Here is a 16,938-nt window from a genome sequence, read left to right on the forward strand (position 1 = left end):
ATTAAAAATTGTATCTTTTTATTAAAAAATTACTATTTATATTGAAAGAATGTGACCATTTATATTGAAAAGTTGTGACTCTTCCTATAAGTATTATTACAAAAGACACAATTTTTAATTCAAAAAATGTCTCTTCAAACAAATTTTTGAAAATCTATAAATAGTCCAATGTCCAAGTCTTCTCAATACATAATTTTTACTAATCAAATTAAAATGGCGAAGAAAAAAACAATTAATAATAGCAAACCCAAACAATGTTGAAAAATTGTGTGTTTTATAGGAATTTTATTTCTTGTTAAAAGTTGTGTTTTTTCATTATATATTAAGATTTAAGATATGTCCTTTCATTATTTGTTTCATTATTTCTTTCGAGAGTTGTGTATTAGTTATTATTTAAATTAAAAAGATGTAATTATTTAAATGAAAAATTGTGACTATTCATATATGTATCATTTCAAAATAACTACCTTTAAATTGAAAATATGTGACTATTTAAATTGAAAATTTGTGACTATTCATATAAATATCATTTCAAAATAACCACATTTAAACTGGAAAAAATGTGCCTATTCATCTATATGAAAGTTGCGTCTCTTAATTTTTTTTAATGAAAAGTTGTATTTATTAGTATTGAGATGAAAAATTATGTCGTTTCGTTTTTATTTTGCTCATATCTATTTATTAATATTTCATAAATATTTGCAATTGTATTATTTCTAAAAATCAGTATATTGATTAATATAAAAATTTGAATCTCTTAAGTTTATACATAAAAGTTGCATCTCTTAAATGTTTTACATGAAAAACCAAACAATGTTGAAAAGTTGTGTATAGGAATTTTACTTCTTCTTAAAATTGTGTCTTTTCTTATTTGTTTCAAGAGTTGTGCATTAGTTAGAATTTAATTTTTAAATATGTAATTATTTAATTGAAAAATTGCGACTATTCATATTACTATCATTTCAAAATAATTACATTTAAATTTAAAAAGACGTGACTATTTAAATTGAAAAGTTGTGACTATTCATATAAGTATTATTTCAAAATAATCACATTTAAATTGAAAATGTGACTTTTCATAAATATGAATAAAATAAAAAGAAAAGACATAAATTTTTATTTCAATACTAATAAAAATAACTTTTCATAAAAAACTTAAGGGACACAATTTTCATATTAACAATGATTAAAAAATGATAAATATTTACGTGGTGTCATCAACGAAAGCTACAAATGTGTTGTGATTTGAGAAATATGAACGCATCATAATCTAAGAGGTATGAACGTGTTGTGATCCAAGAGGTACAAACATATCATGATCCAAGGAGTATGAACGTTTTGTGACTGAAAGGATGTGAATGTATTTTGACCGAAAATATACAAAACGGTCGTGACGGAAAGACTGCCAATGATCATAAACAAAAAAGTACGAATTAATCTTGATCGAAAGGATGTGAAATTAATCTTGATTGAAAGGGTGGGAACGGATCTTGACCGTGACCAAAAGGGTGCAAATGGGTTATGACCGAAAGGGTGCAAAAGATTGTGACCGAAAGTTTGCGAATGGTTCATGATAAAAAATTGCAAACAGGTCGTGAACAAAGGGTTCAAATGGTCGTGATCGAAAGGTTGCGAATGGGTTGTGACCGAAAAAGTGTAAACGGGTCATGACAAAAAAAGGGTGTGAAAGGATCGTAACCAAAATGGTGTGAACGATTTGTTACCGAAAGAGTTTTAATGGGTCTTGACTGAAAGGGTGCGAACGAGTCGTAACTAAAGGTGTGTTACTGTCAATGGATCATGACCAAAGAGGTAAGAATGGATCGTTACGGAAAATGTGCGAACGAAACATCACCGAGAGAATGCTATAGGTCAACCATGATGTTAGTGATATAAGAGTATGATATTTTCTGGCCAACATAAAAAGTCTATTTAAAACAACTGCAAATATTTATGAAGTATTAGTATATATGAGTAAAGTATAAACAAAAAAGACATAAATTTTCATCTCAATACTAATAAATACAAAAACAAAATCATATAAATTTACCTTTCATATTAACACTGATTAAAAATTATAACTATTTATATTGTGTCATCAACAAAGAGGTATAAATGTGTTGTAATTTAAGAGATATGAACGCGTCATAATCTAGGAGGTATGAATATGTTATGATCCAAGAGGTACAAACGTATCATGATCCAAGGGGTGCGAAAGTGTTGTGACTTAAAGGGTGTGAATGTATTTTGACCGAAAATATACAAAAGGATTGTGACCGAAACGCTGTAAACTATCATAAACGAAAGGGTGCGGTTCTTGACTGAAAGGATGTGAAATTAATCCTGGCCGAAAGGATGCGAATAGGATCTTGACCATGACAAAAGGGTACAAATGGGTTATGACCGAAAGCGTGCAAATGAGTTATGATCGAAAGCGTGCAAATGGGTTATGATCGAAAGGGTGCAAATGGTCGTGTTTGAAAGATTGCAAATGGTTGTGACCGAAAGGTTGCGAATGGACTGTGACCAAAAAATTGCAAACGGGTCGTGACCAAAGGGTGCAAATGGTCGTGACCGGAAGATTGCAAATGGGTTGTGACAAAAAAGTGCAAACGTGTCGTGACCAAAAGAAGTAAACAGATCGTAACCGAATGGGTGAACGGATCGTAACTGAAAGAACGTGAATGGATCGTGAATGAAAGGGTGCAAACGAGTCGTATCCAAAGGAGTGCCAATGAATCATGACCGAAGAGGTAAGAATGGATCATGACTGAAAAAGTGCGAACGATACATCACTGAGAGAATGTTAAAGGTCAACCATGGTGCTGGTGATATAAGAGTATGACATTTTCTCGACAACATAAAAAGTCTATCCAAATTAGAATATACCATTTTCTTAATATTTCTTAGATTTTTCCTGTTTTTACTCATTCGGAAACTTTTTTGTCTTGTGGATCCCAATTTCAAATTACACCATTTTGTTCACGCCATTTACACTTTTTCGGCCATGACACATTCATACCTTCGGTCAAGGCACATTCGTCCCACCCTTGGAACAAGTTCATACCTCTTGAATTCCATCATGTTTGTATCTCTTAGTTTACGACGTGTTCATACTTCTTAGGTTATGAGTCGTTCGTACTTTTTCGTTGATGACACAACCACAACCGTCTAACGTAAACGATACATTTTTTATTTAAAAAGATTTTTATGTTTAATAAGAGATTTTATTTATTTATTATAAATTGATATAATTTAAAATTTTAGACTAACTTACCTAAAATAATAAAAATGTATAATTTGATTAGTATTGATGTATTTGTATTTTAATTGTAATTTAAAATTATAGAATATACATTTAAACATTATTTATAAATAAATATAAACAAATATGTTCTACGTTTTGACATGAAATTTTTTTTTAAAATAAAATTATTTTGTTATATAGTATATAAATTATAATATGATATATTTATTTATAAGAAATAATTCTCACGCGATATTGCGGTTTCCTTACCTAGATTAAATAAAAAGAAAACTTAATGACATATTTTTCTCAGGCTTGTAGGGGATGGATTTAACCACCCCACAAGGCCCAAAGAATATAAGGCCTGGCCCGGATTAGGTAGAGCGACGACTCGATCGGTCGGCTCAAGAGTCAGGTCTCTCGGCTTGACTCTAGAGTACTTTTAGTCGATCATCGTCGACTGAAGTACACTCGGCTCAACGGCTGCTCGGACGCACACGGGCTTTTCGGCCCAGCAGGGGAGGCCCATCAAGATGGCGTAAGCTAGGTCAAGGACGAAGCATCAGAACGACTATATAAAGAAAAGGGGAAACAACGAGAGAAGGATCCGAAACTCTTGACTAACACTTGGCGGCTAGATTAGGGTTTTCACCTTTGCTTCATCTCGCCGTTAGTTGTACTTTTCCAGTAGCTCATCGAGCCACCGGCTTTCTTTCTGTCGCACTCTCTTTGTTTCCTTTGTAACCGACTGAACGTTTTCTCTGACCATAAATAAGACGTCTTCGTTAAACCCACATCTTCTTTATTACCGTTTTCCGATCAAACAGTTTACCGTTTTGATGATGACGCTCTCAAGCTCCACAAAGGAAAGCTTATTGACCACTTGAGCTCTGTTCTTCAAAGACTTGAGCTCCATCAACGGCAGCTGAAAGCAGAGTTGAGCTCTGTTCTTTGTCATGACGAGGCCTCCACCAAAGGCGTGTCTTTCACAAGCTTGCTAGAGTTGAGTTCGGCAGGTCCATGCTTGATGTCTGTTGCAAGACGTGTCTTAACTCGTGCTTGAGTACACTTGGAAGTAAAGAGCTTAGCTTCTGATCAATCACTCGGATGGAAACGAGACGCTTTCAAGCTCCACAAAGGACAGCTTCTTGGCGACTTGAGCTCCAACGTCAATAGACAGTCTGTGTTTCTTCTTCATCATGACTGATTTTGAGAAGTGGAGATTGCAACATCTGGCGAGGCATGCTCCAGCTTGTTACTGCCGCTGTTGTGATTCCACTCAGCTTCACAAGCTTGTTCACTGCTCAAGACTCATTCCAGTCGCCTCTCTCATCCGTCTTTAAGCTCGGCCTCGGACAGTAGCAATCACGTGATGACCTTGGTAGTAACGATCTGATCTCCGCACCCGGCTTCTTACGTTTCACCGCCATGACGTCTTCAAAAGCTCCGTCAACAGAAGCTTGTCGCCAAGTTCTCAAGACTCCGTACCGGCTTTGTTCTCGACATTCATCTCATCTCGTCACTCATTTTGTATCTTCAGCGAGGAGACATCATGATCAATAGAGAATACAGTGAGATGTCCATTGCCCGGCAAGAAAGTATGCACACGCCACTAGTGTCTTCAAGGGATCATGGGAGTCACGAGGAAATAGACAACAAGATGCGCAGTCACACGTTAAGCTTCAGATACATCAAGTTCTACGAGCTTTTACTCATCTTCAACACGTGTCATCATGTTTTCATCAAAGCATGAACCACTCCAGATTATCATCACGAGACAAGCACTTTCCCTTATACAAACAGAGTAGAGAAGACGAAGAATATGAGACGCTCTTTGCAAATGATGGCAATTTGGTCACAGTCCTCACAACTCTCTTGGCGACTTCATCGTCACTGATCACCAACTCAACAGCACAAGCCGGCACATTTCTCAACATCATCATAGCCTGACGAACACACAAGCCAACAACTTTCTTGGCACACACGATCTCAACACGAGACTTCGGGTCAGCAATAGTTCAGTAAACGTGTATTTTAGGTACAAGTTTAAATTGAACTTGCTTTTTATTAGGCACGAGTTTGCGGTCGACTCGCTTATTGTTAGACACAAGTTTACAGAAACTCGTCTTTGGCTAGGCATGAGTTTACAGAAGCTCTCCTTCTACTAGGCACGAGCTCTCAGTAAACTCGCCTCTGTCTTAGCATGAGTCAAGTAAACTTGTCTTTCGCTAAGCACGAGTTTAAGGCAAACTCGCTTATTACTAGACACAAGTTCGAAATAAACTCGCCTAAACCGTCATAGGCATGAGTGTGTCTAGTTTTATATAATGTAACAGATGCCCAGGTGATTTGTGTTGGCATAGTGGTTAATGTGTGTAAGAGTAATTTTGTGTCAAAGGTTCGAATCTTAGGATGGCATTTCAATAATTTTTTATTGTTTTGAGGGATCTCTTGTTTTAATGCAGCGTAAAAAAGTCTTTGCGGACTCATTTTCCTTCTGAGACTTCCCGTAACCCTAATACGCAGCAACTCAACATTATTTTTTAATTTTCTTGAGTTTTAATCAAACAAAACCAAACATCCTTTAAAAAACACACAGAATTTTCAACAAAACTCAGTTTCAATTCAACCCTAGTTTGTTTCATGATCTAGTCGCTATTAGAAAAGCTCCGATTTTATCTCCGATCAGGTCATCTCGCCACGCTCCGTCACCGCCGTGCGTAAACTCTCGGCCGATTTCACGGTTAACTCGCCGCGTTTTCGATAAAAACTTTATTTTTGCGTTCATCAACCAAGCAAGATGTTTCCCTTCGCCCGTAAGATGTCGCCCTAAGAATTACTTGTTTTCCTTTGTCCAAGAAACACAGTAACACCTTCGGTTGATCGTTTTCGTTTTGCAGGTGCACCGACAGTCGTGTTGTGGGACACTTTTGATTTCCCCATCATCCCTAAAGATGATTTCACTGCAGTTTTTCTGATCACTAAATCGGCTCTTGAAGAAAAGGGTATTACTAGTCGTATTTATGGTGGCGTCAATTTCAGGGCTATTGTTGGTGACACGACCGAGTATCATGGATTTCCTATCTTTTGGATAGACAAAGGTGAGTTATCTTTGGCCCTCTTTCTTTCTTTCTTCTTGTTTTTTGTGTGTATCTATTGATTACATTTATTATATCCACCAGCTAAGGACAAAGATGATAGACTTTGGAGCATCATTACATTCTTACTTGCTCAGGCGAATTATTATTTAAAGGGAGAAACATTCTTGAATTTGTTGCTAGTCGTGGGAGACGTATCTGAACACGAGGGGTTTCAGAGGACTATTCGCTTATTAAATTCCAGAAGCAAATTCAATGTTCTTCTAGCACAGCCTCCTCCTCAAAATGCAAGCTCATCATCAGGAGAGGAGGAGCTTTTTGACAAAGACTGGCTCTGCTCCCGCCTTGCAGCTGGAGAACAACTTATCAACAAGTTGGGCATAGGGAAAACCTTTGAACCACCTTTGAAACATATTCCTTCTCATCAGGTTGCTCTTACTTCTCATCAGGTTGCTCTTCCTTCTCACCAGGTTGCTACTAAGTTGTCATTTGCAAAGCCATTATGCCTTAGTAAACATATGGGTAAGAATAAGATCTCTTGCTTGTCTTTATTATTATTATTTTTGCTGATTTTTGAATGGAATGGATCATTTTCTCTCGCAGCCGAGAGAGCAAGAACATGCGTCTTCTGGGACACTGTGGCTTACCCACTCCCTGCTGGTCTCCATTCCGATGATGTTTTGCAAAACATTGAAGATGCTCTTTCTGAAAGGGGTTATTCTGGCCGTGTCTCAATCACGGCTTTTCTCGATGATCACCCCTCCCCCCCAGGCTTTACTGGATGTTACGTCTTTTACCTAAATGATGGTGAGCTCTCTCTTGTTTTTTTTTCTTTCTCTAATTAATTTACTATTTTTGTTTGATCTTAGTTTTACATCTAATGTATGAATGGTCTCAGGAGAGAGAGATGCGCGCCATTGGCAGATTGCACTGCACTTGCTTGCTGCTGCTCGTCGCACTAGGATTGAGCCATTAAATCATATGCTACTCATGGGAGACATCTCAGGACACATTGAGCTCTTAAGGACTATCTACTTGTTGAATTTGAGATTTTCCTACAATGTTATCTTAACACAGCCTCCTCCTGAAAACGCATCATCAGGAGAGCCACTTGGTAAGGACTGGCTCTGCTCAAGCCTCTCAGCTGGAGACAAACTTCTCAGCCAAATCGAACAAAATTTAATCATGAGCACAGTTGTACAACCTTTGACTCCTTGGCAGGTACTTGCTCTTGCTGTTTGTAATCATGATTGCTGGCTTTTGTTGTTGTACATCCTGTCATCTCCCTCCGATCTATATGCCTCAGGAGCGATACAAAGCTGCAACCACGGTCGTGTTCTGGGACCTTGTGGATTGCCCAGTACCTGTTGGCCGCACTGCTGTTGTGGCTTCACAGATCATTAGATCGGCCTTTGAAAAAATGGGTTATCGTGGCACTGTTACCATCCATGCTTTTGGCGAAGTGAGTAATCTGGATCCGCTTGTTTCAGAACTAAGAGATGTGGAGTGTTATGATGAAAACACACCCTCAGGTGTATTCCTTGAAGATATGAATCCATCCGGAATCGTGTTTCATCACACACCCACAGGTGAATTCCTTAGGCTCTCATACCACTCTCACTCTTTCTCTCTTTTTCACTTATATGTCTTCTTTATCTGCGGTTTATGTGTATATGTATTGTTTCAGCACATAAAGACGCTAGACGTGAGATGATGCGTGGTGAATTAGGCGTCTGGGCACTTGCTAATCATGCTCCAACAAATGTGATGGCTATCTTACGAGACACCTCTGAAGACAAGATCTTTACCGGTTATCTTGACGTATTGAGATCGATAAATTATAACGTTGTCATAGCACAGCCTCAGAACGTGTTAGGCCAGCTTTTCGATTTGGAATGGCTTTGCTCAAGACTTGGAGACAGATTTCTCCCTCGAACGAGAAATTCAGCCTCCTAGCTATGATAGATACCGATTTCGTTAGCTTTTCCATGCAGAATGTCTCTCAAGACTTGAAGAAGTTCGACCTTCTACTTACCCTCCAAATTATTTTTTTTGTTTGTTCGGCTTGTTTTCTAAAGTGTTTTGTTTGGTTAGCCAAAAAAACTCGTTCTGTAATACTCCCTGTTCCGAACTACGCTAGGCGTTAGTCGGGCGGTGATTCCGAACCTAGCGAATTATCAAAAAATCGGGGATTAAGCGGAGTATGCGCAGGACCTAGTTTTTAAATATTTTAATTATATAATACGTATATATATTAAATACATGAAGTGTTACCAACGGGTTCGAGTCCTATTAAGGTCATTTACATTCAATTTTTAATATTTTTTGTTTAATGAGTACGAAATGACAATTTTATCTTTATCTTCAACCGTTTTTCTACGATTTATAGAACTTCAATGTCGTTTTTCATTATTTTTTCCACGATTTCAGAGCTTTTGCAAGTGATTCTTGTGGGTTTCTAGAAATATGATAGATCTATAACCTAATCTATGATTCAGAACCCAAAATTTTGATCTTTGGTGTGAGTTTTCCTTTCACCGCCTAAACCTACTGATTTCACCTCTACGCCACGGTGACCTTCCGATGACCCTTTCATCCGGCGAGTTCTCGGCCAGGCAAGCACGTTTTCGAACTAAGGTAATATTTGTCTTCCTTTTGCACAAGGTTTGCAAGTTTTTGCTTGAGCGTTTGTTCGAAACCTTTCATTATTTTGGTGGATTAATTTGTGGAGGTTAAGAGTAACACTAGTTGACATAGACTACATGTCACGTCTAGGAATCGCTTAAAATTATTGTTAACATTTTGTTAATTGTTATTTTCTTTTTGAACAAACAATTGTTTATCTAATGGAGGCCTCCAACAAGGGAGAATAAGCCCAAGATATTTAATGAATTAAATTTGAACCCGTCACAATAAACTTTATTTTAAATACAAGTAAATATAATAAAATTGCTAGGAATAACTCACTTTTCTTACTAACCCATATACTAGAAATTATATGATGATTTAATATTGTGTTACCCAGTGTATATTTGTAAGAACTATTAATATATATATATATATATATAAAGCTGATTTATTTTGAATGAAACACAATTTTGTAAAATAAACAAAATGTAACAGATGTATTTTGACTACTTGCACAAAAGTACTATAGTAGTTGTAGCCACACTTAAACTGGTGTTTGGAAATCATAGTTTGATTTCTTGTCCCTTCGTGCTATCTTAATGATTGTGTTTGATTATATTCAATATAGTCCACATATAGAAGAGACAATTTGCATAACTTCCAAAAAGCTTGCCCCTCCTTGACTTGAAACCAATGTTTCTGAACCCGATTTTGACACTGATCCGAAAAATTTACCTTTTCACTAGATTATTGAATAGATCATAGATGAACCATAGATTAATAAATTAATTAATTTTAATATAATTACTAAATTTGACCGGCGCTTTTAAACCACGGGATTTAGTTACTTACAAAATTCAATCAAAAATCGATATAAAAATTTGTTAAATAGAGGATGATGTGTTTTGAAATACATTTAATCTAATAAGATGTTTATTTTGTGGTACCGGATGTGTATATTTGTAAATAGTTATATTGTTAAGTATCGAAATGTAGTTTAATGTATTGATGATTATTCGATTGCATATTATAGAATTTTTTTTATCATAGGTTATTAGCTTAAGTGAAAAAGACTTTGACCATTGTGTTAGAGTTCACCAGTTCGAGTGACCATTGAGATGAAACAAAAAATATATATTGTAGTTTCGGATCTATGGTGCTTAAAAACTTCGGTTCAGAACCTTATGATATTAAAATAAAAAGAATTCTTTCATATTTTCGAAACTAATATAATCAAGAGGTCAATTTATTCAAATATTATAATATCTTCTGGTTGATAAAAAAAATAGATTATCTTCTTGTATCACAATAAAATTAAATTTATACAAATATATGTTAACCCAAAAAATCGGTTCAACAACCTTATATCTTTATTGTTTCTCAGGTAAAGCCATGAACTATGATTTTTAAAAAAAAGAAGATTATATTTTAATTGTATTGATTTAAATATTCGGTGAAAATAACCCGTAAAATATAATCATAAGAATGTCGGCTATGATTTGATCTACTATGTAAAATATAATCAAGTAATATAAATATTAATTATATATATATATATATATATTTTTTTTACCTGATAATAGACTTTGATCAACTCTAATTTTCAAATTTTAACAGAATTTATTTTTAAATTAATTATATTCTTATTTTTATAATTTTTTTTTTAAACTATTCTATTATATATTGGTTTGATAAATAAAAATTGTTATTTTTAGGTTGGTAGAATTGCTTGTGTTTTTTTAATCTGTTTCTAACATTTACCCAAACATTGCTATATGTTTTTGTATAGAAATGGTATCAAAATATATGATAGTATAATATAGGGTTTGAAAATAATATTCTTACCCAAGAAACTGATCTAGAACTGATCCAAAAATTAGGATACCAAACCTGAATGGCCGACCTAACCCGAACATGTCCAACTTTAAACCCCCAATCAATATAGAATTCGATCCGCACCGAAAACCAATGAATATATACGAACATATTCAAGCATATATATATATATATATATATATATTAGTTATAATTATATTTATAATAATATTAATGCCTAAAATAAAAATTATTAATCAAATAAATTAGTTATTTTAGGAATTTATGGATAAAAATGAATGCTCTGGATACAAAATATCCATATCAAATTGTATCCATGGTTACTTGGGATAAAAATAATCGATCTGAATAATATCAACATGTAATTTTGGGTAAGTTTGGGAAATTTAGATATAAGATACCTGAATTAAATTGAGTATTTTGGTTATTTCAGTTAAAAATCAAACTTACCTGGAATTCCGAGAACCCAACTTGATTTTTGTAAGATCTGAATGAGTCCTATTTAAATATTTAATTAAAATCATAGGTTCAAAACCTGAAAATCGATATCAGAAAGGCTTCTATTCATATCCGAAAGCTTACTCGAAAAACCATGCATAGCCTAATACTTATATAATCTGGAAAAGACTTATGTTGTTAGATTGTCTTTGGTTTCTAAAATATATCTTTATGGATAAGGATGATTTGGTTTCCAAGTAAAAAATTATGGCTCATGATTATTATTGTCCTTTTTTTTTTGTCATCAGCATAAACAGACTTCTAGACTCTCCAAACAAACCGGTAACTCGATATTATTGTCTCTATTCAAATGAAAATGATGTTTCATAGTATTAATTGTGAGTCCATTCAAATGAAAAACCCAATTTCTCTTCGAACTATTGGTTTACTTTGTAATGATTGATGTCATACATGTGTAAATCATCATCGTAGTTTTCTCCTAAAGAGATAAATAAGCAAAAATGTCTGACATTTTTTAAAATCATCCTTTTGCTTTTTACATTCAACCAAATCAAAAATCTATAATCACTACCAATAAAAACAACAAGATAATGGGGGACTCTCCACACTGTAGTAATCTTTCAACACCTTCAGGGAGAACGAAGTGATTATTGTTCAAGAAAAAAATGAACTCAGAAAGAAAAATAAAACTACCAAAGATGTCTTTGTTGTGTTTGTAACTACTTAATCAGCTTGTTCTACCTCCTTCTGAGATGAGGTTCTCTTTGTCTCCATTATTCTTTCTTCTCTTTTCTTGCTATCTCTTTCATCTCTTCCTGATACTTTGCTTATATCTCCTCCAGTTCCTCTCTTAACCTCTCCTCTTCCTCCGAACTCACTGGTTCGTTGCCTCCTCTGCTTCTTGATTGGAGTTCTCGTTTTCTCCTTTAGTGGAATCGACACACTACTTATCTTCTTCTTCTGACTGTGGGCAATTGTGGGTAATCAGGTTGAAACCCAAGACAAGGCTCAAAGTAAAGGAACATTTGATACCTAATCATGCCCTTGCCATGGGTATCCCAAGATCTGCCTCAGTATCATTTATAACCTTGAAGCATTGAAGGCATTCCTGAATAAACAATGCACAAGTATCCCCAAGCTGAACTATCCGAGGTTGTGTCAGAGAAACAAAAATAATCTATAAAAACATCTTTTGTTCAGACAACTATGCCAACACTGAATTGAAAACTAACTCACCAATATGGCTTGAATCATCCTTGAAATTAGAAAGCTTCAGAATCTAGTCTCCTTCCCTTATAAGCCGGTGAATCACATTAGTGTTTTCAGTGTAACCTATTTAAGCAAAAACTATATTGATCGATCATTTTCAGTAAGATCAACTTAAAAAAACAATCAGCATGCTCATACTCAAAAGATTCTGCAATTGTAGACGTAGAGCATAAATTAGATAGAAAGAGGAAAAAAAAAGAAATGGAAAAAAGGAAACAAGAGAGAAATCCAAGGCTGAGAATCTATCCCTAGAGATCCAATGGCTGAGAATCTATTCTCACGGTCATATCTACTAATAATAGCAATCCCAATTAATTCCAAAGGTTGTTATTCTCACTTATGTTGAAAGGTTGTGTTTTTTCAACAATTAAAAATTGTATCTTTTTATTAAAAAATTACTATTTATATTGAAAGAATGTGACCATTTATATTGAAAAGTTGTGACTCTTCCTATAAGTATTATTACAAAAGACACAATTTTTAATTCAAAAAATGTCTCTTCAAACAAATTTTTGAAAATCTATAAATAGTCCAATGTCCAAGTCTTCTCAATACATAATTTTTACTAATCAAATTAAAATGGCGAAGAAAAAAACAATTAATAATAGCAAACCCAAACAATGTTGAAAAATTGTGTGTTTTATAGGAATTTTATTTCTTGTTAAAAGTTGTGTTTTTTCATTATATATTAAGATTTAAGATATGTCCTTTCATTATTTGTTTCATTATTTCTTTCGAGAGTTGTGTATTAGTTATTATTTAAATTAAAAAGATGTAATTATTTAAATGAAAAATTGTGACTATTCATATATGTATCATTTCAAAATAACTACCTTTAAATTGAAAATATGTGACTATTTAAATTGAAAATTTGTGACTATTCATATAAATATCATTTCAAAATAACCACATTTAAACTGGAAAAAATGTGCCTATTCATCTATATGAAAGTTGCGTCTCTTAATTTTTTTTAATGAAAAGTTGTATTTATTAGTATTGAGATGAAAAATTATGTCGTTTCGTTTTTATTTTGCTCATATCTATTTATTAATATTTCATAAATATTTGCAATTGTATTATTTCTAAAAATCAGTATATTGATTAATATAAAAATTTGAATCTCTTAAGTTTATACATAAAAGTTGCATCTCTTAAATGTTTTACATGAAAAACCAAACAATGTTGAAAAGTTGTGTATAGGAATTTTACTTCTTCTTAAAATTGTGTCTTTTCTTATTTGTTTCAAGAGTTGTGCATTAGTTAGAATTTAATTTTTAAATATGTAATTATTTAATTGAAAAATTGCGACTATTCATATTACTATCATTTCAAAATAATTACATTTAAATTTAAAAAGACGTGACTATTTAAATTGAAAAGTTGTGACTATTCATATAAGTATTATTTCAAAATAATCACATTTAAATTGAAAATGTGACTTTTCATAAATATGAATAAAATAAAAAGAAAAGACATAAATTTTTATTTCAATACTAATAAAAATAACTTTTCATAAAAAACTTAAGGGACACAATTTTCATATTAACAATGATTAAAAAATGATAAATATTTACGTGGTGTCATCAACGAAAGCTACAAATGTGTTGTGATTTGAGAAATATGAACGCATCATAATCTAAGAGGTATGAACGTGTTGTGATCCAAGAGGTACAAACATATCATGATCCAAGGAGTATGAACGTTTTGTGACTGAAAGGATGTGAATGTATTTTGACCGAAAATATACAAAACGGTCGTGACGGAAAGACTGCCAATGATCATAAACAAAAAAGTACGAATTAATCTTGATCGAAAGGATGTGAAATTAATCTTGATTGAAAGGGTGGGAACGGATCTTGACCGTGACCAAAAGGGTGCAAATGGGTTATGACCGAAAGGGTGCAAAAGATTGTGACCGAAAGTTTGCGAATGGTTCATGATAAAAAATTGCAAACAGGTCGTGAACAAAGGGTTCAAATGGTCGTGATCGAAAGGTTGCGAATGGGTTGTGACCGAAAAAGTGTAAACGGGTCATGACAAAAAAAGGGTGTGAAAGGATCGTAACCAAAATGGTGTGAACGATTTGTTACCGAAAGAGTTTTAATGGGTCTTGACTGAAAGGGTGCGAACGAGTCGTAACTAAAGGTGTGTTACTGTCAATGGATCATGACCAAAGAGGTAAGAATGGATCGTTACGGAAAATGTGCGAACGAAACATCACCGAGAGAATGCTATAGGTCAACCATGATGTTAGTGATATAAGAGTATGATATTTTCTGGCCAACATAAAAAGTCTATTTAAAACAACTGCAAATATTTATGAAGTATTAGTATATATGAGTAAAGTATAAACAAAAAAGACATAAATTTTCATCTCAATACTAATAAATACAAAAACAAAATCATATAAATTTACCTTTCATATTAACACTGATTAAAAATTATAACTATTTATATTGTGTCATCAACAAAGAGGTATAAATGTGTTGTAATTTAAGAGATATGAACGCGTCATAATCTAGGAGGTATGAATATGTTATGATCCAAGAGGTACAAACGTATCATGATCCAAGGGGTGCGAAAGTGTTGTGACTTAAAGGGTGTGAATGTATTTTGACCGAAAATATACAAAAGGATTGTGACCGAAACGCTGTAAACTATCATAAACGAAAGGGTGCGGTTCTTGACTGAAAGGATGTGAAATTAATCCTGGCCGAAAGGATGCGAATAGGATCTTGACCATGACAAAAGGGTACAAATGGGTTATGACCGAAAGCGTGCAAATGAGTTATGATCGAAAGCGTGCAAATGGGTTATGATCGAAAGGGTGCAAATGGTCGTGTTTGAAAGATTGCAAATGGTTGTGACCGAAAGGTTGCGAATGGACTGTGACCAAAAAATTGCAAACGGGTCGTGACCAAAGGGTGCAAATGGTCGTGACCGGAAGATTGCAAATGGGTTGTGACAAAAAAGTGCAAACGTGTCGTGACCAAAAGAAGTAAACAGATCGTAACCGAATGGGTGAACGGATCGTAACTGAAAGAACGTGAATGGATCGTGAATGAAAGGGTGCAAACGAGTCGTATCCAAAGGAGTGCCAATGAATCATGACCGAAGAGGTAAGAATGGATCATGACTGAAAAAGTGCGAACGATACATCACTGAGAGAATGTTAAAGGTCAACCATGGTGCTGGTGATATAAGAGTATGACATTTTCTCGACAACATAAAAAGTCTATCCAAATTAGAATATACCATTTTCTTAATATTTCTTAGATTTTTCCTGTTTTTACTCATTCGGAAACTTTTTTGTCTTGTGGATCCCAATTTCAAATTACACCATTTTGTTCACGCCATTTACACTTTTTCGGCCATGACACATTCATACCTTCGGTCAAGGCACATTCGTCCCACCCTTGGAACAAGTTCATACCTCTTGAATTCCATCATGTTTGTATCTCTTAGTTTACGACGTGTTCATACTTCTTAGGTTATGAGTCGTTCGTACTTTTTCGTTGATGACACAACCACAACCGTCTAACGTAAACGATACATTTTTTATTTAAAAAGATTTTTATGTTTAATAAGAGATTTTATTTATTTATTATAAATTGATATAATTTAAAATTTTAGACTAACTTACCTAAAATAATAAAAAATGTATAATTTGATTAGTATTGATGTATTTGTATTTTAATTGTAATTTAAAATTATAGAATATACATTTAAACATTATTTATAAATAAATATAAACAAATATGTTCTACGTTTTGACATGAAATTTTTTTTTAAAATAAAATTATTTTGTTATATAGTATATAAATTATAATATGATATATTTATTTATAAGAAATAATTCTCACGCGATATTGCGGTTTCCTTACCTAGATTAAATAAAAAGAAAACTTAATGACATATTTTTCTCAGGCTTGTAGGGGATGGATTTAACCACCCCACAAGGCCCAAAGAATATAAGGCCTGGCCCGGATTAGGTAGAGCGACGACTCGATCGGTCGGCTCAAGAGTCAGGTCTCTCGGCTTGACTCTAGAGTACTTTTAGTCGATCATCGTCGACTGAAGTACACTCGGCTCAACGGCTGCTCGGACGCACACGGGCTTTTCGGCCCAGCAGGGGAGGCCCATCAAGATGGCGTAAGCTAGGTCAAGGACGAAGCATCAGAACGACTATATAAAGAAAAGGGGAAACAACGAGAGAAGGATCCGAAACTCTTGACTAACACTTGGCGGCTAGATTAGGGTTTTCACCTTTGCTTCATCTCGCCGTTAGTTGTACTTTTCCAGTAGCTCATCGAGCCACCGGCTTTCTTTCTGTCGCACTCTCTTTGTTTCCTTTGTAACCGACTGAACGTTTTCTCTGACCATAAATAAGACGTCTTCGTT

At 34.2% G+C, this 16,938-nt stretch overlaps 1 protein-coding gene across 1 annotated transcript; it reads left to right on the plus strand.

Annotated features, from left to right (window-relative positions):
- Positions 1 to 3,352: 3,352 nt before the first annotated feature.
- Positions 3,353 to 12,700, plus strand: LOC117127536. Its single transcript, XM_033278129.1, has 7 exons — positions 3,353 to 6,063; positions 6,148 to 6,348; positions 6,430 to 6,867; positions 6,949 to 7,152; positions 7,244 to 7,566; positions 7,652 to 7,934; positions 8,033 to 12,700. Exons 1-7 carry the CDS (start codon positions 6,048 to 6,050, stop codon positions 8,299 to 8,301), a joined length of 1,734 nt encoding a protein of 577 aa, XP_033134020.1. The 5' UTR covers positions 3,353 to 6,047; the 3' UTR covers positions 8,302 to 12,700.
- The last annotated feature ends 4,238 nt before the right edge of the window (positions 12,701 to 16,938 follow it).

Source organism: Brassica rapa, chromosome A01, assembly GCF_000309985.2.
Source record: "Brassica rapa cultivar Chiifu-401-42 chromosome A01, CAAS_Brap_v3.01, whole genome shotgun sequence".
Taxonomy (NCBI): Eukaryota; Viridiplantae; Streptophyta; class Magnoliopsida; order Brassicales; family Brassicaceae; genus Brassica; species Brassica rapa.

Bases quoted from the DNA above. Each gene is read 5' to 3' on its own strand.
- LOC117127536 (XM_033278129.1), top strand. The intron at 6,868-6,948 runs GTAAGAATAAGA...TTTCTCTCGCAG, and splicing joins ATGCCTTAGTAAACATATGG to CCGAGAGAGCAAGAACATGC. The intron at 7,935-8,032 runs GTGAATTCCTTA...GTATTGTTTCAG, and splicing joins GTTTCATCACACACCCACAG to CACATAAAGACGCTAGACGT.